Source organism: Phodopus roborovskii, unplaced genomic scaffold (assembly GCF_943737965.1).
Source record: "Phodopus roborovskii unplaced genomic scaffold, PHOROB, whole genome shotgun sequence".
NCBI lineage: Eukaryota > Metazoa > Chordata > Mammalia > Rodentia > Cricetidae > Phodopus > Phodopus roborovskii.
This window is the reverse complement of record NW_026126567.1, coordinates 17,529,795-17,556,669: the sequence shown is the minus strand read 5'-3', so window position 1 is coordinate 17,556,669 and position 26,875 is coordinate 17,529,795. Positions and strand designations below refer to the sequence as shown.

At 38.9% G+C, this 26,875-nt stretch overlaps 1 protein-coding gene across 1 annotated transcript in view; it reads right to left on the bottom strand.

The window, feature by feature from the left end:
• Vps13b (vacuolar protein sorting 13 homolog B) overlaps window positions 1-26,875 on the bottom strand; it is a 408,041-nt gene that overhangs the window by 179,082 nt on the left and 202,084 nt on the right. Inside the window, exons 31-33 of the mRNA XM_051202586.1 lie at window positions 13,790-13,993; window positions 11,317-11,443; window positions 7,683-7,826 (exon numbers count right to left, since the gene is read on the bottom strand). Of these exons, the coding sequence (XP_051058543.1) occupies window positions 7,683-7,826; window positions 11,317-11,443; window positions 13,790-13,993 (475 nt within the window). The remainder of the gene's footprint in view (window positions 1-7,682; window positions 7,827-11,316; window positions 11,444-13,789; window positions 13,994-26,875) is intronic.

The following is a 26,875-nucleotide window of genomic DNA, read 5'->3' as shown; positions in this document are numbered from 1 at the left end:
ATAATTGGAGGCAGCTGTGCAAGAGCCTCTATTTTTCCTTGCCTTTACTATAAGCAAATGCATTGATTGTTTACTTGGGGTGTCCTTCATTCACAGTGACTAGAGGGAATGTAGCGTATATTCCTAGAGTACTCTGTACTATGAGAGAATAAACACATGCTGATATGCTGCCATACATTCTTCATTCATCTAGAAATCCGAGCTGTGTTATCTTGAGTATTGTGTGTTATTCAAAACCTTCCAGCAATTCTGCACAAATGTGATTTTTTTTTTCTCACCAGGGTCTATTGGACTCTGGACTTTAATTAAGAAAGGATACTTGAGGAACTAAGGCTTTAAAATACTTTACCAGACTTGTTAATTAGAACAGGCTTGCCTCAAAACAAAATAAGGAAAAACATGGTATGTCCAAGGTTTCACCTGGACATTACATGTGGGAAAACATTAGGTATGTTGGCATATGGGGCCAAAGCCAGAAATTTGTAATTTTGAGGCCAGCCTAGAATATATATTGAGACCTCATCTCAAAACACTGTTGGGAAAACATGACTGCTTTTGGCAGCAGAACTCAATAAGGAATGTGTCCTTAGCAACATAAACAAAGTGGCTAGCGACTTGAAGCACTGGCAGGTTTTTTATTTTAACATGTAATGAAGATCCCAGGGTGCAAGTTTATTTTGTATATTCTTAGGAACATTTTTTACAAATAGCAATAATGGATTTTCAAGTCTGGTTACACCTACCAGGAAAATGATGCAACCACTATGTGCCTCTTCCAACTATGATTGTTTTGGCAACTTCTATAAGTTGCTCTTCAGCACTTTTAGAAACACTATCAAGCCACAGACTTAGTCTAATAAAATATTTTTATGTAATAAACAATTCAGTGCTAAAAGCTATCTAACTTATAAAGCTCTAATACTGTGTTCATTCTAAGGAATGTGTGATTTTACAGGAAAAGAAATGTTCGTACTACATCAAAACACAAGTACTGTTTTAAGCTTAAACAACTGTGTTATCTAGAGTCAGAAAACAAAGTCATATCAAACTTGCTTTGGCCACCAGACCTAACCAAATAGTGATCCTTTCCAATTCCTGTATCCCATACACCATGTCATCAATCTCTAGGAAAGCTGGTTCATTTGTTCTTAAATTAGACAAAGAATAGAGATAACTAAACCCACAATTCTTCAAATATGAGCCTGTCTTAGACTCATGTTTGACATGAGACAAACAATGCTCTTCCCCCAAACAAACAACACCCCCACAAAAACAAAAAGCAAAACAACAAAAAACAGCATGCATAACTTATCGGTGTCAGTGAGGATTGAAGGGCCCGGCAGCGGAGGACAGAGCACCTGATTTCCAAAACCTGACAGACCAGTGAACTTGGGGGCCTTGTCTCCAGTATGCACATACCCAAGCACACCCTGTTTGGTTGTAGACACCCCCATTTCTATATTTCCACCTTCAGTTTTATCATATAGGCCTCTATTGGTCTTTGCTGTCAGAATAAGCACAGAACAAGTACATATAGGAATTCTTCACTTACAGATATTCATTAAATATATCCAACCTCTAATTAACAAATGAGTCCAATGGAAAGACTGGGAAATGAGTTGGATGGGGGTATAGGATGTGAAATTGACAAAGAATCAATAAAAACAAGTTACAAAGGAAAAAAAAACTAATAAAGTAGTGTTTCAATAATTAAAAAGTTTGGATTAAGACAGAATTTCTAATAATTTCTGAAACAGTCCTAAATATACTTCTACTACTTTCTACAATGTATTTATGTAAAATGATACTTTCAGCAGTGATTATAAAATCAAAATATAAACCCTGAAAAACAATGAATATGCACTAGGTCTTATAGCATCAAATATTCATATTCATCCAAGAAATGCTTATGAAAAAAATAAGCACACACATCCATCTCTTTAGTGTACTAACTCGTTTTTTTTCCTTTAGTAAGTGGTAAATTTATATGCATATCAATGATGAGTTTAAAATAAATTTATGATTTATCAGTTTAAAGAAGAGAAAGTGTCTGCATGAGAGTTACTTGACTTTTTCTCCAACTTTGGAGGTCTATCATGGGCTTCCTCTTAGGCGATCACAATACCAATGCGAGACTAGCAGAGGAAGAGCTAGCACAACTGCTGAGTTCAAACTCATCCGAGATGAAGATGTAAAGGATGGAAGAGACGTGCAAATGCCTGTCACATTGCTGACTAGCTCCCACTGCATACAGGTTGAATTGATTTTTAATTGTTTTGCACTTAAACGTGTGTGTGTGTATGTGTGTGTGTGTGTGTGTGTGTGTGTGTGTGTATACTTTTTTTTTTTTTTTTTTGGAGACAGGGTTTCTCTGTGGCTTTGAAGGCTGTCCTGGAACTAGCTCTGTAGACTAGGCTTGTCTTGAACTCACAGAGATCCACCTGCCTCTGCCTCCCAAGTGCTGGGACTAAAGGCGTGTGCCACCACCTCCTGGCTTTAAAGGTATATTTTAAAAGACTCTAAAGTATTTTACTCTTCTATTCTAACAGATCAAACTGAACAAAAGGACTTTGCAGGGTTTGGATAGGTACTATCATTAGTACTATTACTCACAACTGTCATGTTGCTCAAAACCAGGGAATTGTGAGAAACTGACATTGTCTGAGGCAATAGTTCTCAACCTTCCTAACACTGCATTGACCCTTTAATACAGTTCCTCATGCTGTGCTTACCCCATCCATAAATTATTTCATTGCTACTTCATAACTGTAATTTTGCTACATTATGAATGATAATGTATATATCTGCATTTTCTTATGGTCTTAGGCAATCTCTGTATTCAAACCAAAAAAATTGCAACCCACAGAACAAGAATGCTGGTCTAAGGCAACTTTCAGAGACAGAAGAATGTGGGGCAGTGGCTGGGACCCTGAAGGATGGGATCCTGAAACAAAACTGCCTCCTAGAGAAGGATGTTGATAAACTCAGTGAGAACTGTGAAATCCGTCAATATCAATGTGTCAGTGCTGTAAAATGCACACTTAAGAGGTTAATGAGAATGGAGACTAGAGTAAGGTATAAGGGATCTTCTACACTACTGTGAGAGTCTAGAAAGACTTAAATTGATGACATATTCTAAAAACTAGAATACCTTTAAGCAACTTACTTGTGTCTAGTATCTAAATCTCTTTCCTTTAGGCTTCCAGGTAGAGTAAAATCTGAGGTTATGAAAGTGACATAATTTAGGGTAGGAGAGGAAACACCTGAGCATGGATGGGAAGATGATAAATTATAGTCGAATAGCTGAGTGAGGCCTTTGGGGTAGGGAGGAAGAGGAACAGACCAGAGAGGACATGGAGAGGCATCAGGAGCAAAGGACAAGCTTTAAGATGTAGCAATCCCATGCTTCGCAGACAGAGGAGTATTACTTGGTGTAGGTTTTTGTTTGTTTGTTTTGGTGTTTGTTTGTTTTTTGTAAAATGTGTAATAACAGGAGAAAGTCTGGGGAAATAGAAATGTCACTTTGAGTGTGAACATCCATTACTTACAAAATAGTAATGGGGTATAGACTAAGTACTGTGTGTTTTTTGTAATGCCTAAGTAAAATGACATTCTTTTTATAAGTAAGACTTCTTTTTCTTAAAAAATAGTACAGGCACCAAGCATCCGGGGGACAGTCTGTCTAGCAAGGAGTCTGAATGGGGGCAGATGGGAAAATGACTACGGAAATGCCTAAGACTAAGTGGTCAGGTGGGGGAGGAAGGAGGAAGGAAGGGAGGCCAAAGAAGCAATGCTCTCATTAGTGTTGAGAGCTGCTCCCTCCTTCTCCAGGACACACACTGCCTGGTTCAAAGGACCTCCCACTGCACACCTCCAAAGATGTGGTTCTGGTCTGTTTTCCAAAAACATGGTTTACATTTCTCCACAAAAGCTTCATCTTCTCCAGGGCACTGATTTGAAAATGAGCAGTGTGACTCCTTACACCACTTCTGTGAGGAGGCCTAATTAGATGATTGCTCGCTATTAAGGAATAACAATCATGACTGAAGCCGAGTGAGCATAACCCTGGGCATCCCAGCCCTCACCCTCTTCCGCTCTCATTTATTCACTTTGAGAAGTGTGGTCCTGGAGTAAGAAAAACTGGAGAGAAGCAGTATGTGGCACTATAAGGGGCTAATATTTCAGTTCCTAGCTGAGCGTCCTCTTATGTTGTAATAGGGAAATAAAGCGATGGCACTTATGCTTGAAGGCCACATGCATACAGATGACACCCACAGGACTGCCATGGACTTGAGTTTTGAGTGCACCATCGTTCTCTCTGGTCCGGGCTTCACAACACGCACTGAGTCTGTCCCCACTGAGTGTTTATACAGAGACATTTCAGAAAGAAATGTGAAGTCACATTTCTTTCTTTCCTCTTCTCACTTGCTCGCTTCTTTCCTCCCTTTTACCTCCATTTTCTCCTTCCTTCTTTCCTAACCCCACTCCTTCTCTCTCTCTCTCTCTCTCTCTCTCTCTCTCTCTCTCTCTCTCTCTCTCTCTCCCTCTCTCTCTCCATCTCTCCATCTCTCCAGCCTTGTCTTTCTAGAATAAGTCTCACGTATCCCAGGGTGGCATTCCCTGTAGACAAGAAACACCATCAACTCTTGACCCTTCTGCCTCCACTTCAAAATCCCAGGAAGGATGGAAGGAAGGAAGGAAGGAAGGAAGGAAGGAAGGAAGGAAGGAAGGAGGGGGAAGTGTGGGAAGGGGAAGAGAGGGGAGGGGGAGAGGGAGGGGAGGGAAGGATGATGGATTGGGAAACTGTGGTCAATACCAGCCAAAAACACTTTGAAGATTTCAGCATTTATGCACAGTACTATTAGTGATTATTGGGCTAAATGAATAGAAAGATGCTGGAATTAGCGAAAGCATGTGGTTGCAAAAATATTTCATTCCAGAAATTCCTGAAATTAGTTTTAGCAGTATTAATTTATTTCATTTTTAGAAATACTATTTTTTGAAAATTTCATACATGAAATTCTCTCTCTCTCTCTCTCTCACATACACACACACACAGACAGAAATGGGTATTTCTTGCAGAAAAATGAAACAAGTTATGAGAAAAGTGTCCCCACCATTGGTTTCACAGGACAGTCTGTGAAGCGCTTCTCCCAAACACATCTCTAAAATCCTTCGGGATAAAATGTGCTTGAATTTTTCATCCTCACTCAATAAGTGACAGTGTGTTGAAGGCTTCGCCAGTGCACACGCAATCTCATTATCCCTTATGCTTCTGCTCATTTGTTTGTCTGCCTGACATTAAGACAAGGCCTTATGTGGTTCAGAGCTCTCAATGCTCCCTCTGCATCCCCATAGCAGGCTTTCTTTTGAGCCACCAACCAGCTCCTAAATTATGGCTTGGAGACCTATAATGGCTCCCTCTATTATGGTATCTCTTTTCTTGCTGTCCTCTATTCTTCCCCCGACTCAATCTCCCTGGTCCCGCATGTCTTCCTCTCCCTTCTCCTCTCCTCTTCTCTTTCTCCTAACTCCCTCTCCCCCACTCATGTTCCCAATTTGCCCAGGAGACAGTACAAGTCTTCTAACAAGGGATAAACATAGCGTGTTTCACTGCAATAACACTTTGATCATGTTACCCCATCCATTCAAGTCTTTACACTTTGGTCCCCAAAGATGCACTTAGAAGTGAATCTTCTATTTATTATTTCCTTAAATAGTGTCTTCCCTAGAGAAACTGATATGCTTAAGGAAAACAAAACAAAAGCAAAAACAAAGAGGGCATAAATTTGGGATGGGGATCAGGGAGCTGGATTGAATGTGCTCATGTGTACTATGGTGTACATGAGGAGGCCAGGATATGGACTGGGGACAAGGATAAAAACAAAACAAAACCCATAGATGCCTGTGGGCTAATGTTCCCTAAACATGACAGTGACAATGCACCATGAACTCTCAACAGCAAGGCCATACGGTTGCCTGAACAAGACCCAAATTATGACAGCACTGGCGGAATATGCCAATGTAGATGGGGGAAATGCCACCAGGTCTAACCTCTACACAATGAGCTACCAGTGTCTGCTGAGAGGGAGAATCAGTTTCTTCCAGGGACCAGTTCCACATAGGCTGTCAAATCACAGCGGTAAGCTCTGAACACAGGGGCAGATGAGCAAGGCTAAATAGACTCAGTAGGTTGTATACCTCTCTGTGTGTGCATTTATGAATATATGCATGACAATGAAAACCAAGGAAAAAAGGTCATGATTTGGCAAGGGAAGAGGGAAATAGGAGGAGGGGAAAACTAGGAGGAAGAGGAAGAAGGGGAGGAGTCATGTAGATGTAGTATTCATGTATGAAATTTTCAAAAAATAGTATTTCTAAAAATGAAATAAATTAATACTGCTAAAACTAATTTCAGGAAATATGAAAAATAAAAAGAAGATCATGCTATCCTACTCTACTATGCAACAAATATGACTTATGACATCCTTATAATAAAAACATTGGCAAAGTAGAATTATCAATTGGAAACATCAGGATGATGGAGGTTCCAAGAGAAATGATGTCCTCATTGCTTACTTAACAATAATTAAGCAGCTAAAACAATGCTAAATCAAGAGGTGGTAGTCTATTCTTGTCAGTTAGAAATGCAGATGGAAACAACAGAAACAAACAGCTAACAGAGAATAACATGGCAAAATATGAACAGGATAAGGTAGGAGGTCCAATAGGGAAGAAGCTACATTGATTCAGCTCATCAAAACCTTCTTAATTCCTAAAGTTTATGCTATTTACTCAGAAAAATGCATTTTTCCCTTTGAGTTAACAGACAGTTTTGGTATCTTACCCATACTTTTTTTCATGATTTTACAGATAATAGTTAGCTTTGATCTTATTGACCTTTATCTCTCAAATGCTTTAAAATAATATACAAATAATCTTTATGGTGAACAATTTTCTGTTACTGAAATAATGTAATGGTAGAATTGTTTGTTTGCTGTGTGAACTATTTTCTTCTAATGTCCTATACATCTATAAACTGATAGCTTTAGTGACACAATAATTATCAGTTTTCTTTTATTATGATAAAAGAATGGTCTATTTTTAAAAACATCTACATGAATCAAAATTTTAACTTTATGTTAATGCAGTGACTTCCAGGAATGTATTGGCAGATGTAGTTAGTCAATCTCCCCTACTTATTCTGTAAGCATTTTCCTCCATGGAAAGCATCTTGAGACTTCCAATGAATCAATACCAGAACAAAACTGAAATTCTAAGCAAGCATTCAACCGATGATCATGGTCATTTTCTACCAAGCACACAAAGTGAATGTTTAGATATTATTTCTTGAAGAGAACGCCTATAAAATGCTAACAAAGTTCACAAAAGGGGCCCCTTCCAGAACATATATGAATACATAAAAATTGCATAACATTTCTCACATTTTACTAAGATTTTTCTGAGGGTGGTCCACAGTGATTTGTTGAAATGGCATTATAGGAGGAAAAGAGACAAAACAAATTTTAAAAAATATACAAAACATCAATCTAAAATTATTTATGATCATATTTTGAAAAAGTTAATGCAGGCTAGTTAACATAAAGCATTTAGTTAATTAAGTTTTCTTTATAAACTTGGCAAAAATGCAGAAAGCAAAATCAACACCAGGTAACAGTTACCTCTGTGGCCTTGTTAGATGGCTCCAATCCAGTCATATTTGCTACTATTAACTGATGTAAGAGTTGAACTTGAGCCACACTTAGGAAGAAGTCCAGGTTTGTGGTTATATTCACTTCCAAGGAATGGCCACACACTAAAATCTCCTAAGGAAGGGGAAAATAGGCTTTAATAGAAAGTTCAAAAATGATACTCCTCAGATAATTTGTTACTGTTACTGGATGCTTAGTGCTTTCTAACTCTCTAGGGAATCAATGACACATAATTAGTAAGAAAGGCAAAGTAACAAGCACAGCCACTAACCTAGTTTAGTGGATCGATTTAACAAGGAGTCATAATGGTGTACATTCTGTCAGGCCTTGTGCCACATATACAAGTCAAGAAATAATGTGCCTTTTTTTTTCACCTTTTTCTATCCATTTGCCCCCCCCCACACACATTTCAAACTACTGTCATTGCTTGTTAAGTAATTCATAGTGCAATTTTGTAGTAAGCTCTTGTTAATCAACTCAAATGTACAAAGAGCTACTGAGAATCTTTTATATAGCAAGCTCTACAGCACACTGCTGGGACCTTAAGAGGAACACCTAAACATTTACAGTTTCCTTGAAGGCCAACCGGCTCTTGTACCAGACAGATGAAAACAGACTCTAAAGGTAAGACGTTAAAATTAGAAATAACACAGTATGAACATTAGCCAAAGACCACAGCAAATGATTTGTAACAAAGTAGGGGCTGAAGCCAAAGACAGCCACACTAATTTATTTTCTTTGAAGGCCTAAACCCTGGGCAGCACTAGGTAGTCGACCACTACTTAATTGGTGTTCTTCGTAACTGGTCACTGCACAACTTGAGCATTTGTCATTAGAAGTCACTAGAGGACTAGAGGCAAAAAAAAAAAAAAAAAAAAAAAAAAAAAAAAAAAGAGCAATCCAGAAGCTCCAGTTATGGAACACAAGCCCTGCCTATAGTCATGAGGCACATGGGGATGGTGCACAAATGTCTGAGAATGCCCAGTGGATCTCCTTGTTATCATCATGCAAACAACAGACTTAAGGACACTAAGGTTGGTTCCAATGCACACCAGACAGTTTAGCGTTGCTTTTAATAAAGCTATAAAGAACAGCATGTCTGGCAAGAATCTCTCTCTCCTTCTCTTTCTTTTTTAGAATAAACTTTCCTTCACACATTTCCTATATCTGTTTATTATACCTGAACTCTTATTCATGATGAAAAAAGAAAATGATTTAGAAGTATTTTTTTTAAATATCTTGTCATTATAACATGTCTTAAAGGAATAAAGATTTCTACAAAAATAGTTGTGTTAGTGACATATCCTGTCCTAGAGCTAAACATATGAAAAGGAATGGGTAGGATGAGTAGCTTAACAACATGATGGCAAGAATAATTGCCACTTTCATTGTTCTTGTACTGATCTGCTTTGAAGGATTTAATCTCTACAACCTTCTGATGGTAAACTGGGGCACTTTCACAGGACAACTGAGAACTACAAGGGGGCTGATGGGAGGAATATAAACAAGTAGCTAATGCCCACCAGCACTAGCCAAGCTCAGGCCGGCCTTGCTCTAGGTTCCCTTCAGTCCCTATTACCTGGGAATGAGTGATTATCACTAAGACCTTCAAATCAAATTACCAGTTAATTAAGCTGGTGTAGAACTGTATTTACATTTTGACATATATTATCTTCATTTCTTAACTTTGTTACAAGTTCTTAAGAATACAGGAAAGGAATATTTCCAGGAAAAAGGTTATAAGTTCAAAGTGATTTGTGTTTTATTGCCCATTTTCTTTGGTCTCTTCCTGTTGTTGGTTATTTGCTTCTATTATTTTGATGGTGGTATGGGGGATCAAACTCGTGGCTTCACAAATAGCAGGTAAATAATCAAAGAGAAGGCTACAAACCAGACCCAGTATCTAATTTTTGTGAATCATATATAAACAGAAAGTTAAACAGTTCTCTAAAGTGTTTGAATCTGTGAATTTTGGTCCATAGTTTCACAGCAGTGACAGTTTGGGAAAAAAGCACCTCCTAAGGTGTTGGGCAAAGTCTCCACCAGCTGTGTTACTGAGAAGTGGACCAAAAGATGTACTTGTTATACACCTTTAGGGGTGATAAGGAGACCAAGCTAGCCCTTTCTCCCTGCCTAACTTTACCCCATAGGAACTCAGTCTCTTGGTGCAGCCTCCAGGTCCCCCTAGGTCTTGCCTGACACTGCTTTCTGCCTTTCCTTCTAGAACATCTCCATTCTCCTGACACCACCACCTATCTATTCTCCACTATGACCCACAGCTGCAATACTAAGCTGGGACTCCAATGGCAGTAATGCTCTACCGTCATCAGAGAGGCTTCTTCCGGAAGATGATAGTTAACACAAATATGCACAAGGCACAGAAAGCCAAAGACTTTGGTGATGTCAGCACCAAACAGGATGTCTGCATCAAATCTCTCCCTACCCCAGGGCGCTGGGATCTATAAGGAAGAGAAGGCAGGAGGATGATGAGAGCCAGAGGTGGGGGATCTCCCAAGACCACAGGACTGACACACAAATGACACAGAGCCTATGACCCACAAGGCCTGCACAGGCACAAACCAGAGAAATCTCAGCATGGAAAAGGGGAAGTGGATGTAGTCTAGCCCTTAACCAAAAAGCTACTTTCAACGGATATTGTAGGGGAAGGGAAAATCAGTTTTTTGTTTTGTTTTGTTTCCAATGTTGTTTCACTGGGTATAGCAAGCTCCACGCCCAGGAATAGTTGGCCAAAACAAAATGGACTTCATGTTTTCTTTTGTGTGTGTGTGTGTGTGTGTGTGCTTTTTGCTTTGTTATTTTTTTTGTTGTATTGGTGTTTTTTTAGTTTGCTTGTTTTTGTTCTTTTTCTTGAGACAGGGTTATTTTCTGTGTGACCCTGGCTGTCCTGGAACTCGCTCTGTAGACCAGGCTGGCCTCGAACTCACAGAGATCTGCCTGCCTCTGCTTCCCAAGTGCTGGATTAAAGGCATGTATGATCATGCCTGGGAGGAGGAGACAGGGAGACAGACAGACAGAGACATACAGACTGACTGACTATGAAGATGATGGACAGAAAGGATGAGTTGGGGAGAAAAGAATATGATCAAAATTGTATGAAAACATTAAATAAAAATGAATTTAATCAAAGAAGAAACCTAACTAGAATATTGTAAACTTCAAATGAGATTTTAGAATTACTTTTCAAAAGGTAAGAGAAGGAATGTAAGGTTTTATTGTTTTAAATTAATATACAAAATCTTTTTCACTTAACAATGGATTATAAACTAACAGATGCATAGTTGCCTGAAAATATTATGGTTCCTAACTCACTTCATGCACCTGAGATGCTCAGTTAGTAAACACAAATAATACAGTGTTACTCATCAGACCAGGTGGGAGATGTGCCTCGGGTGCCTCACTTACAAAATTCAGTTACTGATTGGTAGGATTGCTAAGGGCAGTAGAGGATACTCAGCATTTGCTAGTTTTGATTGTCATTACTGATTAGCTAATTAGTAATACAAGTTGAAACAGTGAACTCGATAACATTCAGAGAAGTCACTCCATCACTTAAACTAAACTGAAGTCTATATTATGCTCTGACCTCCATATGCAAGTTTTCTGGGGATATTATTTTGGTGAAAATGATGGCAGGTGCTCCAGTTATACGAACAGAAAAATCTGTCAAGATGGGGGTTAAAATCGCTCTCCTTTCTTGATGGCGCCGTATGCTAAAAAGATAAGACAAACAATTGTTAGTCAAAGAGTTTAAAGAAGAAAATTAGGAATCACCTGAATTTTTTTAAAAAAAAGGTAACTTTAAGTTTGTTAATTCTGTGCTTAAACATTTGCAACAAAATTCACCATTGCTTTGAGAGTGCCTATCTGGGTATGTTTGTTATAGTCAGCTCCAGTTCTGTAAGGTCTCAAAAAAAAAAAAAAAAAAAAAAAAAAAAAAACCCGGCAAGAAATGAACCTCTGAAAAAGTCAGACAAACTGAAGGGATTTCATATCAGTGTCATCCTAGGCCTTTCAATGAACTATGTTTTCTGTTTGTAATTCTACCTGTTCTCACAAAGTTCCATATCTCTTTTGTTACCATTGCTTTAAGTATCCTCTTTGTAATACATGGATGTGCCATCTGACAATGCTTATCTTTCCAGTTTCATCAGTATATTCTATGTCGCCCATCCCCACCCTACAACACAGTCTCCCTTGGTGGATTTGGCTTGCTTGGAATTTCCTTTATAAAACCAGCCTGGCCTTGAGCTTGAAGTGGGCCTCCTGTCTCTGCCTTCCAAGGGTTGGGAGTGCAGGTGTGAGCCATGGTGCTCATCTCTTAATTCTTCTTGCTGTAAGCCTGAAGATAACTTGAGTTTATGGAAAATCATATGGATATTAAAGCCTCCTTTGTCTATTCAATGGATTTTGTATTTGAAACCCACTGAACCCTCAGAACAAGCCTGTAGGAAGGCAAGATTATTATCAGCCTTAAGAAACAAATGAGGGCATGGCTTGGGCAACAATGCAAACAACAATTCCAAATGGGGCCGGCAATAAGCTGTCTCCACCATGCTTCTGACCTATTTTAATCCTCCTTTATACATTTCCCCTTTTGATCAGTTATTTCTGGTTCATCAATTATTGCTAGTAATTCAAAGGAAGATTAAACTAGAAAACACCACTGAGGCACAACTTCTGACGGCACAAATATTCCAAGTGACTCAAGTTTCAGTTTTCATTTCATGAAATAACATATTACTGTGTTTATGTTTGACCAGAAGCCACACCTCCAAATTTCCTCTAAAATTAATTTAATATTTTCCACAAATACAATCTTATTATTCCCTTATGATAGGAATGACAAAGTTGAAAGCAAAAAATTGGCAGAAGTGATAACTCATGTGAAAATGCAGATAAAATGTGAGTCTTTCTACATCTTAAAAAAAAAAAAACAAAAAAAACAAAAAAAAAAAAACTAGAATAGTCCAGAGAGCACTAATGTGTTTTGTTAAATTTCCAGTGGGCAGAGGCTTATATGACATCTGCCAAAAAAGCAAATTGGATCATCTGGTTCTGTGAAACATAAGTATTGGATTTCAAGAAAGTCAATTTTGCAGAATTAAGAGATCTGGTAAGTAGAGAGCAACAGGAAGGAGCATAAAAATCTGTGACTATGAGGAAAAAAGTTTAGACCCTGAGAGACACCATAATTACAGTCTAATAGCTCAGAGTCCATAAAACGACCAATGTGAGAAACACGAATCATGATGTGGCTCAGGGTGGGGGAGTGCTGAAACATGGGTGCATTACAAAGACCGTAAATGGGAGCACGGCAGCAAACGAGTGAGCGGGAACACCGACTGAAGCTCTGCGGTGAAGAGAAGGTCCTCGTCCCTATCATTTCTTGTTTTCTCAGTGACACCTGAGAAAAGCCCTAGGACCACAGCAGGAGAAAGGAAGGCTCATCAGATCCACAGCCAAGTCCGTTGCATAGCAAGAGATTGTCTTCTGTGTTGTCACGGTGATCAACATTTAAAAAAAATAATAATTTAAAATTTTACAAATTCATTATTTTCAAAGATGAACCGAACCACAGGACGGAAAGATGCACTGAAGGAACATTGACAAAAGCTACTGACAAAACCTGTCCATATCTTGCCAGGTAATATACAGGGTTCAAAGTGAAAAAGGAATGAAACCCAAAGCCTCAGCAGAGGGCAGTGCAGACTTGGGGTCAAGGCATCAGACTGAGGGGGTGAGCAGCCTTAGATCTGGGCCCCTGAAGCTATGAAAGCATCAGCCCACCTGAAAGGGAAAAGCAGGAATGGCCTAGCTCGGCAAGTACAAATTACACATTAGGATTTACTCTCTTTATGTGCCTAATTTATACTATCCAGGAAGTTGAGGAACAAACATTCTGAGTTATTTACAACAACAACAATAAACCAGCTATACTTGTAAAATGAATCTCATGTTTTAATTACAAGCAGAAACAATATAGAAGCATTTGTGTTGGGTACGCTCAGGTCACCAACTGCCCTAAACACAAGGTTACAAAGTGGAGGCCAACCTACCTGCTGGCCATATTCCACTCCAGGGCTGGGTTTTGAGAGTTCCTTTCGCTTTCCGTTAGCACTCCTCCTGTGCTGCTCCCTTTCTCTGGTTTGAGTTGATCCCACTGGGCAGTACCAATATTGATGGACTGCAGATCTATTTGGTATTGTCTGTCTTCAATTTCTGAGCCAGGATCTCTAAGAATTCCTAAGTTCAAGGCTCTCCTGAGAAGGGAAAGAAAAAAGCAAACAGATATTCCATGGGTATCATAACCACATTTACCCCTGATTGACAATCAAGATGAATGATCCTATTAGTTAATAAACTAGGTCAATCACAGGTATGAGGAAGTGTTAGCAATCGACCACACACTGCTTTGTGAACGTGTACAAATATTCATAACTATCCAGTGTGGTGATTGTTTTACAGTAGGCTCAGCAGTGCACTCTTTTCCGAAGTACTTCTACACTGTGATTATACTGTTGTGGCTAAGGTCCTCCTATGATCATTTATTAAAACCATTCAGAGTAGCTGAAAATCAGCCAAGGTGCAAGGCTAGTACGTGACAAAACTCTAAGTGTGGTTTAGAGATTCTCCCTCCCTGAAGCCCTTGCCAGGGCCAATCACACACCTTCTTAAGAACCCCACTGCTGTGTTAGGCCAGGTAAAGACTAGTACTTGGAGATCTGACACTCATATATTCTGTAAAAAAAAAAAAAAAAAAAAAAAAAAACCCTTTCAATTTCAAGAGACTTGTCCCAGGGAGGCAGACAGGGCTGTCAGTCAGATGGAGGTAAAAGCAAAGACAAATTTTCCTGAACTGGACTGGACTTCAGTTAAAAGAATCTCTCCCATATGAGGGCTTCAGTAAAATAAGGCCCCAAAAGATACAAATGCTAATTCTCATATGCTACTTGGGTTCTCTGAGTAGGACACAGCAGGAACAGAAAACAAACAGGTTCTCAAAGACTTCAAAAACACTGGGCTAGTGGGTGAGAAATACACAAACCCTTGATATGTGGCAGAGAGCAAGAATTTTAAGACATGCAAAACTACAAATAAGAATAGGATCACTTAAATTTAAAACTCAAATAGTGCAAACAGAAGCTATAGTGCATTGAACAAAATTAAAAGAAACGAAGGCCACTTACAGTAAAATAGGGTTTGCATACATAGACAGCTTAGGGAAGAGACTTAAAAATTCTCATTGGCATTTCAGGATGACAATATACAGACTAGGAGGATATACACATCTTGTTAGGGAGATAGGAGGAGGATTAGGAGACTTGGAGAATGCATCCTCTGCTTACAGTCTGCTTTGGACCCCATATTTGGCTTCCCTGTAACACCAGAAAAGAAACTTTACAGCTGCTCCTCCTTAGGCTTCTTGATCAATCAAAAGAACCAGATACCTCTAGCCAAAGCAAGAGAGACATGATATTCTGATCTGATCCAAAGATTTGAACATTATATAGCACTGTATCCTCCTCTAAGACTTAACAGGGCCTGTCAATCAGGAGCCCACACCCCACGAAAGCTGACTCACCTGAAGATGTTAAGGAGATGGGAAAAAATGATGATTGCCCCAGAAGCCCCGTCCCCATTATGGCTGTTGAATGCATACCTCGTAGCATCACTTGTACGCCCACCCACTTTTCTAAGCTCAGAAAGTATAATTTTTCCTTTTCTTCTTGATACTACTCAAAAGCCTAAGCATGCTTTCCACTATATTCTGGGGTCCTCACTGTTTGAAGCCCCAACTTCTGCCATGCACCATCTTGGCAACCTCCACTGCTAAACATGGTAGCTTTCTCTCCCCCAACTCAAATGGCATGTTTTAATAGCTGCTCATTGTCTTGTTTTCCTTTCAAAATCTAATGGCTCCCTTTTGAGTTCATCTATAAATCCTTTTATTAAGGATCCCGAGATCCCAGAGAGTGAACCCGATTTTCCTTGTAACAATAACAAACAGAATAAATGTAAGTGAATCATACTCTCTACCTAAAACCTAAGAATGATCAAGCTTAACACACTGCAGTTATAGTCTTGCCCAAGAGACACAGCTAAAGTTTTAATAACATGATGATTAAAATCCAGCGAATGGAAAAACAGATATTAGACAAAAACTTGTTCAAAAAAAAAAAAAAAACCTATTAGAAGTAGTTAGTCTTTATGTAGTACATAGTTTTAGCTCTACTTCAAAAGTTACACTTTACAACTTCAACCTCTCTCTCTCAGTAATAAAATAAGCAGGAAGAAAGGAAACAGAAAATGTGAAAAATCAGATTCCTACATTTGATGAGAAAGATTTTCATGTAACACAGTGTCTGCCAGTTGGGAAACGTTTCTCAACTATACAGCAACATTTATAAATACTGAGTCTTGCCTAGAATAAAGCTTGCTGCAACACATTTCAACCAATTAATATCAGACAGACTGTATTTTGTGAGCACAATAAAGTTACCTTCTCTGCTTTGTTGAGGAGAACCTGCAAAACTGTATGTTTAGAAATTCAAAAGAGTCATCAGTTACTACTTGGTCAAAAAATTAAGAAAGATAAGATTACGCAATCTAATGTGCTAAGGTCATGGGATACAAGTGAGCTAGCAACTCAAGTAAATGCAATGTTTAACATACACATATGTATTATGTTGTTTAACATATGTGTGTTATCTTGTTGTTTAACAAGCATATGCGTTATGTTGTTGTTTAACATACATATATGTGTTAGTGAGGAAGACAGGTTAGGGCTATGCATAAAAAGGCAGAACAAACTACAGAAAGAAGGGAATATGGAAGAAGAAATAAGTGAAATAATAAGAGATGATCAACAAGGTCAAACCATAGATGAACTTCTAGCAAAAGGGAAAAATAATAGGATAAAAAGAGTAAGACAGCATTTGCCATGAAAGGGCAGTGTGGCTCTGACACTGACAGAGTATACAGATGACAGGTAGAAGAAGCTCAGCAGGTCTACAGTCAGGACCTTCCAACTTCTGCAGGAAAAACAACACAAATTAGAGCACCTGCATGCTCATCCCTCACTACTCTCCCAGGAGATATTTCTTATTCTTCTCATTATAGCATTAAATAACATCCATCATTTCATATCCTCCACCAAATATGACATTAATTTTCCTTGTGCAGTTCTGCTTTTGGTGTGTGAAAATGACCTACTTTAATACCTGGGCAATATAATCACTACTGACACAACGCAGCACGTGGGAGAGAGCGGTCTGTCGTTATCTGTAGTCTTAGGACTATCAAAACCACATCATCTTACCAAAACAGATTTTCTCAAATGAACAAAGTTTATCAACAGACAGTTCCTGGGCATTGTGTGTCATGTTCTGTGGTAGTCCCCAGCTGCTGGCACAGCTCTTGCCATGACCCGATCCCTCACATCTAGTGGGGATTTAGAAGCAGTTGGAGCCCAGAACACAACTGGGAACACACAAGGACCACCTAACAGACTTGAGTGGCCCATGAAAGAGAAAGAAGAATTTAGGTCTGTGTTCCAGAGAGCCCCAGCTTCGCACACAAATGAAGACATATCTCACACAAGAGAAACAAGGCCCCAAGGGTGTGAAAACAGCAGCACATACAGCAAACACAAGAAGGCTCTGAAAATGGGCAGGAAAGAAGGAAGACCACACAGCAAGAGGAACAACGCGCACTGGCTGAGTGGTAAAGTTTAAAAGACACAACTGTGAAGAATCAACATGCATGGCCTAAAGGGTGGGCTCACCCTGTAAAATGGTCATTTTACCATTGTCTAATAGGACACCGAAATGATGGAGTGGCACAGCTGTAGGTGGAGGTTTATAGTTGGTACCACAGGCCAGCTCCCAAATAACCACATAGAGACATAATAATAATTATAAGTGCTATGCTTGTTACTTACTATCTCTTACAACTTAAATTAACTCATTATCTCTTATCTACGCATCACTATGTGGCAGTACCTTTTTCAGCATGGCATGTTCATCTTCCCCCCAGTCCCCCAGGCCACTATCTTTTTGTACACATGTTCCTCCTAACCTTTCCCTGCCTAATGATTGGCCAGTCAGCTCTTTATTAACCAATGAGACTAATACATATTCACAATGCACAGAAAGATTGCTCACAGCACAATAGCTATCAGGAGAAAGCCTCAATTTCTGGTTAATTGTCATGCCTGAGACCATACACATACACTCATGTGCAAGTGTGCAGAGGTTGTTGCATCAAGAAATCTTTAATAAGTGTTCTATTTTAATTCTCCTCAGCCTAAGTATAAATTGTTAAACAGAAGTGAGAGGACTAGAAATTGACACAAGGAGACACAGCCATATAAAATGGGCGCTAAAATTTGGAAAACCAAAACCAAACAATAAACAAACCAACAACACAACAGAGAAAACACTGGTCCTTAATGAATTCAAGCTATATTTTTATTAGCCTAAAACCACTGTAATAGCATCATGGCTAGCATAATAGATTTCTTGCTGTGAAGGCTAAGGAAAAGTTTATTATGGAAAATTTAGGTCAGTTAAAAATGAGTATCTCTGCAAGATAGCTTCTTCAATAATGTATCTTAGGATAAATAAATAAATTTCTATTTTATTTTCCCAAGTAAAAATTTCATGTCTATATTAGAAACTACAAAGGTACAACACTTAATATGAAGATTATATCTTAAGGAATTTAATATAAAAACTGAATTTGGCTTCAGTTTTCTGTAACAACTTAATATAGATGCTTTTTTTTTTTTTTAGACTTGGAAAATACAAATCCAACTTTCCCCTCATTATCTACAAAGAAAACATACTTCTCCTAGTAAATCAGTAATGACTAGAATGCTTAAAATTCACAAGACCCTTCTTAGGAATATGATGTAAATACCTTACAACAAAAAACCTCATAGAATTGTTTCCTTTCCCAACTAAATGTTTTCTAGACACATTTGCTATAGAAAATAGAAGTCAGATTTTCTTGTCTCAAATGCATACGCTTCTAAAAAGTTGCATGGACTTTACTCTGTCCTTATTGCTGCCTTTGAAAACAAGCCATAGACTCAGGGAAGGGGGGAAAGCAGGTTCCCATACCTCCCTTACCCTTAACACAGAAGGCTGCTTTATCGGCTGCTGCTTGGGCGTTATGAGTGTAATTGCTTTGGCCTTCTGAGCCTCTCCTCCCATGCCATCTGAACCATTCAGCAGGTGGTGGAGGAGAACCTCGGGTCTGCAATAGCTGGTCAATAGTGTGATCATAAGGAAGCAGGGTGACTAAGTGTGTGTAACAGGAAGCATGGCTTTCATGTTTTCCTTTCTAAATGGTTTAGTCTGGGCAGGCCTTCTGTGTGTTTACACAAGGAGCAGCTCATGTTGAACCACTTACTGCTCCTTGCTGAATAGGCAAATCTTGGGAATTCAATGCAAAGCAGCAAAATTCATTCACTTATAGTTCAGTTGATATATACGAAATGATAAACAAGCCAGAAAATAGGAATGTAAAACCAAGTATAACTTTTGTGTATCGAATAAATTAAATGTCTACATATTTATAACCAATTCTCCACGAGTGACAGCAATCTGGAATGTGAACAGAGCAGATGATAAAATGGCTACCTGTCAGACAGATACCATCACAGCTCTGGCATGAGAGCTTGGGGCAGGATGCTCTTGGGTTGCACAAGAACCACTGAGAAGCTTGGAGGAAATGCTAGACTCCCCCATGGCCAGTCTGATTCAGCAGGGCTCAGCCAGACTTCAGGAATATAGTTTCCCCTTTCCTCCTTCTCTTCCCTGCAGTATGCATTTAAAGCCACTACAGGGTTCTTAACTATGGAGTCTTTAAAAGTATTTATTGTTATAAGTAAACTTTCTAACTAGCTGCTATAACGAGAAAAAAAATCTAATAAAGGCATTTATAATGATAAATTACAACCAAATTAATTGGAACATCTATTAGTCCAGGAGTTGCAAATTGCAGTAAAACATTTTAATAAAGACAATTCCTTTCCTATCTTAACATATTCATCTTATTAACATGCTTCTCTGTATCATTTAAATTTTGTTTTCTTTAATTACATACTTTCATTCCATGTGGAAAATATACATAAGCACCACATAAAAAATGATGGTGACAATATTAATAACAGCACCATCTTAAAGCTTTCAAGTGCTTCTAGGGAGATCACCACCCACAGGGTTACATGCAGAGATGACCACCCACAGGGTCACATGTAGACATCACCACCCACAGGGATGCATGTAGAGATGACCACCCACAGGGTCACATGTAGACATCACCACCCACAGGGATACATGAAGACATTACCACTTGCAGGGTCACATATAGAGATGATCACCCTCAACAAGGTTACACATAAAGACCACCTGCAGGGTTACATGTAAAGATGACCACCTGCAACAGGGTTACATGTAGACATCACCACCCACCAACAACAGGGTTACATGTAGACATTACCACCAAAGGATTACATGTAGACCATGACACTGATAATTTAGGTAAAGGATACCCAAAATATCACAGTCCAAAGCTATACCTTGGCTATAAATTCAGTCTCTTGTTGCCTGTACCCTATACAAAACACTACTAGAAACAAAATTTTTAAAAGTATAATATGTTATTGAAAAAAACTGTGTAATGTAGTTGGCTGAAAATCATAAGACTTCAAGCTAAACCAGATAAAGACAGTACCATCAGGACTATAGACCAGAACTGATTTAAACCATAACACACTGGAAGGAAAAATACTTAGATTTAGCATGCAACAAACCCAACTCCTCTAAAAATAAAACTGTGTTAATGTATAATCTATGGGGATTTTCAAACCCACAAATACCACAAAATTGGTCAAGTAGAAAAGGAACCAGAAGTTAAGATTCTCAAATTTACATACATTAGTCACTAAGCTGTTCTGTTTATTAAGGGAAAAAATGTAATGAAATAAGAGAGAATGCAGAAAAGAGAAAAGGCATTTTTCTCCCTTAACATTGTAATCTCATCTCCAGCGTCAGTAGGCTCTTAAGCATTTTTAGAATTAATTCAGTCTTAGTACAGAGAAATGTATTCAATTATCAGGGTCTAACAGGTGGAATACAACTGGCTGAGTTGAGATTGTAGAGGCCTCCTTGTCTGGGTGGGTGGTGACCACAGAACATCTTAAAAATTGGGTTCACATGAATGTTAGAGGATCAGGTGGAAAGCACATATTAGGTGCTTTAGATTTTGGTAGTGGGCTATGCAGACTTAAGTTGCAGGTTGAATGTTCTTTTACGGTATTGTGGTAACACAACTATCAAATTCAGATATCAAATTCAGATGGTAACACAACTATCAAATTACTTCACAAGAAATAAGTTTAATATATCAATCAAAACTTGCTTTGGATTACAGTCATCATTTAATAGGTAAATATTTTTAAATAACTGTTTAATCTGACCATGGAATATTGATGTTTTATATATAACAACTAAAATATCAATAAATATAGTCATAAAAAATCACCTTAATCTGATCTACCCAAAAGATTCAGAACAGTTATCAATTATACCAGTTGTACTCTTAAAGACTCAGGGTATTTCCCATTCACATAGACACATTAAAAGACAAGAATATAATACATATACAGTTAAGACCCTATTATTGGATAGAAGTCCCTTCGTGGCCCTGAGGTCATAAGAATAGGACAGCTGCCCACCACCAACTGCAGCGCTAGAGAGAATGGCCCCTATGCCATGCCTAGGCATCAAAGTAGATAGCGCTGGCTCTGAAGGTGCAGGTGTGGGAGAGATGACTCTAAAACAGTACAGTAGAGGAACTGGTTCCAGCCCTTGCTCATCACTGCACTGGGTGAACTAGCCAGGGCAAAGCAGGAGATCACAACCTGCTGGTGCGGACAGTGGAGAGCTGGAAGGCTGACAAAAACTACCAAGGCCCAGAACCAGGATTATGTGTTGGCCCATCCCAACATCTACCCCATCAGTGATCTGCTGGAAACTGTAAAGGGGCTGAGCTGCAGACCCAAAGCTGCAGGATCCTTACAACACAGGGCAACATCAAGATACCCAGGAGTTCCAGTGAGGGCCCAGCATGGATAGTCTAGCAGAAACCAGAGGGCTCGAACTTACAAGCAAAGATACATGGACAAATTCACTGCATAATTCACTATGTCACATTACAGCTTCCTTGGTGATATGGGCTTTTCCTTCTCTCTTCTTGATCTTTAAATGTTATTGTTTTTAGGGGGGCTTCCAAGAGCAGAGGGTGGACACAAAGACAGGGGGAAATGAATGGGATGGAGATGCAAGATGTGAAAGACGCAAAGAATAAAAAAGTTAAAAAATAATGTCCCTTCATGGACATTACAAAATTAAACCACTCTATAGTTACTGTGTTGGGAAAGAGGATTTGAAGGTGTGTGACTTTTGTTTATGCTTCATTTGTTTAACTCTGTGAAGCTATGTTGCTTTGCCTGTCTAAAGCACCTGATGATCTAATAAACAGCTGAATAGTCAATAGTGAGGCAGAAGCAAGGATAGGCGGAGCTGGCAGGCAGAAAGGATAATAGGAAGAGGAGCAAGAAGAGAACAAGGAGAGGAGTATGTTAGGGGCCGGCCAGCCAGCCAGCCAGAGATTACAAGGAAAGTAAGATACACAGAAGAGGGAAAGGTAGACGGTTAAGTTAGGAAAAGCTGGCTAGCAACAAGCTAAGCTTAAGGGCACACATTCATTACTAAGAATAAACCTCCATGTATTTATTTGGGAACTGGGTGTGGACTCCCCAAAAAAGCCAGAAGAGCAAAAACATCATTCAGTAGCATTAGGTCATGGCAATTATATATAATCAATAATCTTTCCGTTTATGTTTCCAGATAAACCATCTTAAATCCAGCATAGCTCATCACTGAGCATCCTTTAATGTATCGTCTGATCTGAAAATAACAAAGGATAGATATAACTATCACAATGTTTCCCTAGAGATACTACTATAGTGTGAACACAAATGTCCCCACGTACTCATGGGTCAGATCTTGACTTGCCACTGGTAGTGCAGTTTTGGGAGGCTGCAGGACTCCAGGGTGGTGGCATTGAGCTGGAAGAAATGGGTCACTGGTGTGGGTTTTACAAGCTAGGTTGTGCTGTCTGGCCTGCAGAGATGTGGACAAACGGCCTCACACTCCTGCCACCACACCTGGAGCACGCTCCTGTAACCGAGCTTTGCCTCCTGCTCTCCACGATTCGGGCAAGCAGTTCCACAACTCTGCCCCCAAAACTATGAGCTACTCCCACTGCCATGGCTTATTGGCAATGATGGGCTTACATATCCTCAAACCGTTACGTCCAAACAAATTTGTCTTTCCCTAAGTTGCTTCTTGACAGGTATTTTGTAAAGCAATAGAAGCCGTGATTCCTATATGCTGTGAAGCAAGATTACATTTCAAAATTTATATACTTAAATGGTGTGTGTATGTGGGGGGTGCTGATTAAAAAGTCCCTAAATTTATGTGAGTTGTCTCCAGTCGAGTAAGAACTAGCAGTCCCAACACAGAATAATCTCTTTCAGCCACTGAGAAAATTACTCAATTATAAAAAAATAAGTATTTTAATGAAAATGAGAGGTGGTTATTTAAAATAAAACAGCATCCTTAATTACAAAATAATGCTGCTAGGTATAGTTACGGGCTATATACATTAAAGACATTTGAACTTTAATAACCCGGACCACACCAGGGTCACAATTGGTAGCAGAGCACCGATCATCACATAAAAGCCACCAAACACATGAAAGGAATTACAGTGCATCACACATCAAACACTCTGGCCTGGCACTTCCTTCCTCTAATCCTACTGGCAGGAAATGGTCTACACAGTATTCGAGGTGACCAGACACATTTAAAAGAAGTCCCTTGTTAAAAAAGCTCCTAGATGCTGCAGTTTCCACCAGAAGGGACAGCACCTCTGCCCAGGCCATTGTGCTGACCTTGCAGTTGCAGCAGAGCCATGGAGAGCCGTGGAGCTACACTGAGGAGGTACTGTAGCTGTACAGCACTGATTTCTCTCCAATGACTTAGAAAATAGAATGAGTCACAAAGAATGTGTTTTCATATTGTGTACTATATAGCAGGCAAAGGCATCCAGAATTGAAAAGATTCAACAATTTTAGCTTGACATGAATAAAGCTAAATGGTATAACATTTTAAACGATATCATCTTATGAATCAGGTTTTCACCCGAACCTGGATTATGCTTTTAGCACAAGAATAACCTTCATAAAATTAAGTATACTTGAGCCTGGACATTATACAAATAAATGATGCCGGTACATGGTTGGGTTTTTTTTTTTTTTTTTTTTTTTTTTTTGCTTTTAAAAATACTACTTTTCCGAGGATGCATTTTCAAATAATTGAAATTGGACAAAATACAGACCTAGATAAAGCAAAAATTTCCAGAATGTGTAATATGATACAATCTAGATATACATATGTATTTATATTCAGTTATATATATGTATATATATATTAATTTTTCCTATTTAATAATATATTTTTACAACATAACTTGACACGGTTTGCCAGACTGAGTGAAAATTAAAGGATTATCTTTTTGAACATTTGCATACTGAACCAACGATGCTACAATTCTGTAATCCTATGCATTTATTTTTTTCTAGATTTGGAGAAATTCTAAGTTTGGTGGTACTATACCTCAGTCTTTTCAGGTGTTCCTTAAAATCACCTGAAAATACTGAGGTCATGTTTCACTGAACATCAGCTTCATGGATGCTTCTTAGATCTCAAAGCAACGGGCTGTTCTCAGTACAGAAACACGCTGTCCACAGCGGATCTCATCAGCTGACACGGGACAGGGGTTTCTTCCAATGCTGTGTCAGTTTTTCAAACCCATGCCTGGATGCTGAGCGATTCAATGACAGGAAAATCACTCCCAGAATGCAAAGCACTATTTCCTGTAGAGAAGCTCATGCTCTTGGGTCTTGAGACACCAAATCTATGAGAATTTTAATAATAACTGAAGTAGTGTGTGATGTGGACAGAGGGTGGTTCCAAAGCTAATGTTAAAGTTATACTTTAACTTTGATTGACATTATTTATTTATTTTTGTTTGCTTAATTGTGTTGCTTGGTTCAGAATCCATGACAATTTACAGGTGGCAAACACGGGCTGAGAAAAAGTATTCACACATTAAAAACTAAAATTAACATTTAGGTTTTTTTGTTTTTGTTTTTGTTTTGTCCTACTACCCCCAACATGTAGTTTTCTTAAAACTTATCAATGATTATAAAGGCCAGGCCAGGGTAGCATTAATCTCTGACATATAGTGTATTATAGGCAGGAATGAAGGCTGTTGGGGTTCTGGGTAGTGTCAATGTGGCTGTGTACATAGTACAAAGTCATTAAACTGTGTACATGCTATCAGCATTTTCTCCTGTGGAACAAAAGACTCATTAAGTGGCTGTCTTTCCCACCTTGACTCAGGTCTCTAAGCTTCTCACTGGCAGTAAGAATGACTTCTTTGGTATCTAGTGCTGAGCAAAGCTCACAGTTAGAAATTACAGGACAGCAGACTAATGAATAGTCCAACACAGGGGAGTCACAGCTTCCAAAACAGAGATGAACATTTCTAATGCCTGAACACAACACTGCTTATCTGTGGACATTCACGTCGGTGGGCACAGTTGTAGAAGAAAATAAAGGTACAAGGAGCAGTTGTCATGCACACTGATGCCTCAGAAAACAACTGCTCATGTGCCTTGGCATGGAGTGCAAGGGTGTTTCTGAGTCACCATGTTATCTCGCTGCTGATGACAAGACACTCACACAACACACACACACACACACACACACACACACACACACACACACACACACACAGGAACTTACTGTGCCTGTGTAGTAAATATGTGAATGGTTCTTGCTTCCTGATTTTCCTTCTACGTAGCTTCTCTGAGGAAGAGATACGAGGCTCTCGCCTGGAAACTGACACTAGTCAACATTGGCTAAAACTGTAACTAAATAGCCCTTGCCGCATCACATTTGTAAGTTTGCTAAAAAGACATTTTAGAAAGTATGCATGTATCATGTACCCTCCCATCATTCTTCCATCCATGAACACCTAAAGGAAACAAACCTAGATGATACTCTTCATTTATAACATTCAATTATTATTACCATAGAACAGAGATTATTTTGTGTCGGGTTCTTATGAGAACAGCATTTTACTATTTTTCGAAAGATCTGCCCAGCATGTTGGTCTCCATGGTAACGAGCATTATATTCCAAATGTTCTACAGATTTAAAGCCTTGTGTTGATTTTAAGGTATACTTACACTGTTTTTAATTACAATCATTTATTTCATGTGTTGTGATAGGTGGGTGTGTGGATAAGAGTGTAAGACAGGGGACAACTTTTGCGGGCTGCTTATCTCCTTTACTATGTAGGTCCCAGGAATTGAACTCAGGTGTCAGAATTGGTGGCAAACTCCTTTACTTGCTGAGCCATCTTGCTGTCCCTTCAGAGACATTTTAAAGGTACGTTTTGCTTCTTCTACGTTTAAGCTCATAAATGTTATATTAAGTTAGCATGAAAATGTCAGTGCCTGAATGAAAGACTCCAATCAGAAAATGATACATTCCACTCTTAGTGCACTTCACAAACACAAGAGCATTTGAAAGAACCATAAGATAGACTAATTTTTTTCCAAATTAAGAAACTCATGATAGGACCTGTAGAGCATCCTACTATTCTTTCCAATATGAATTTGCAAGGGCAAAGTAAAAGAGCTCAACGTAAGGGTGAAACATATTTTAAAAACATTCTACAACTGATGGCAGTAGAGCTTAGAGTCATTTTCTGTTTGAGACTAATATTGAAGAAGCTTTTGGCAGCAGACACAGATGCTTGGAGACTTACATCCTGCTACAGGAAGCCACAAAAGACGTAGCTACTTAGAGCCAAATGTAAATCTCAAGCCCTCAGCTAGATCAGCCGAAGAACATGACAAGGACTAAAACTCCGCCAATAGTATTTTAAAACAAAGCTTTTAGGCAAGTTCTTCTAAACACCCTCTCTTTGGACTT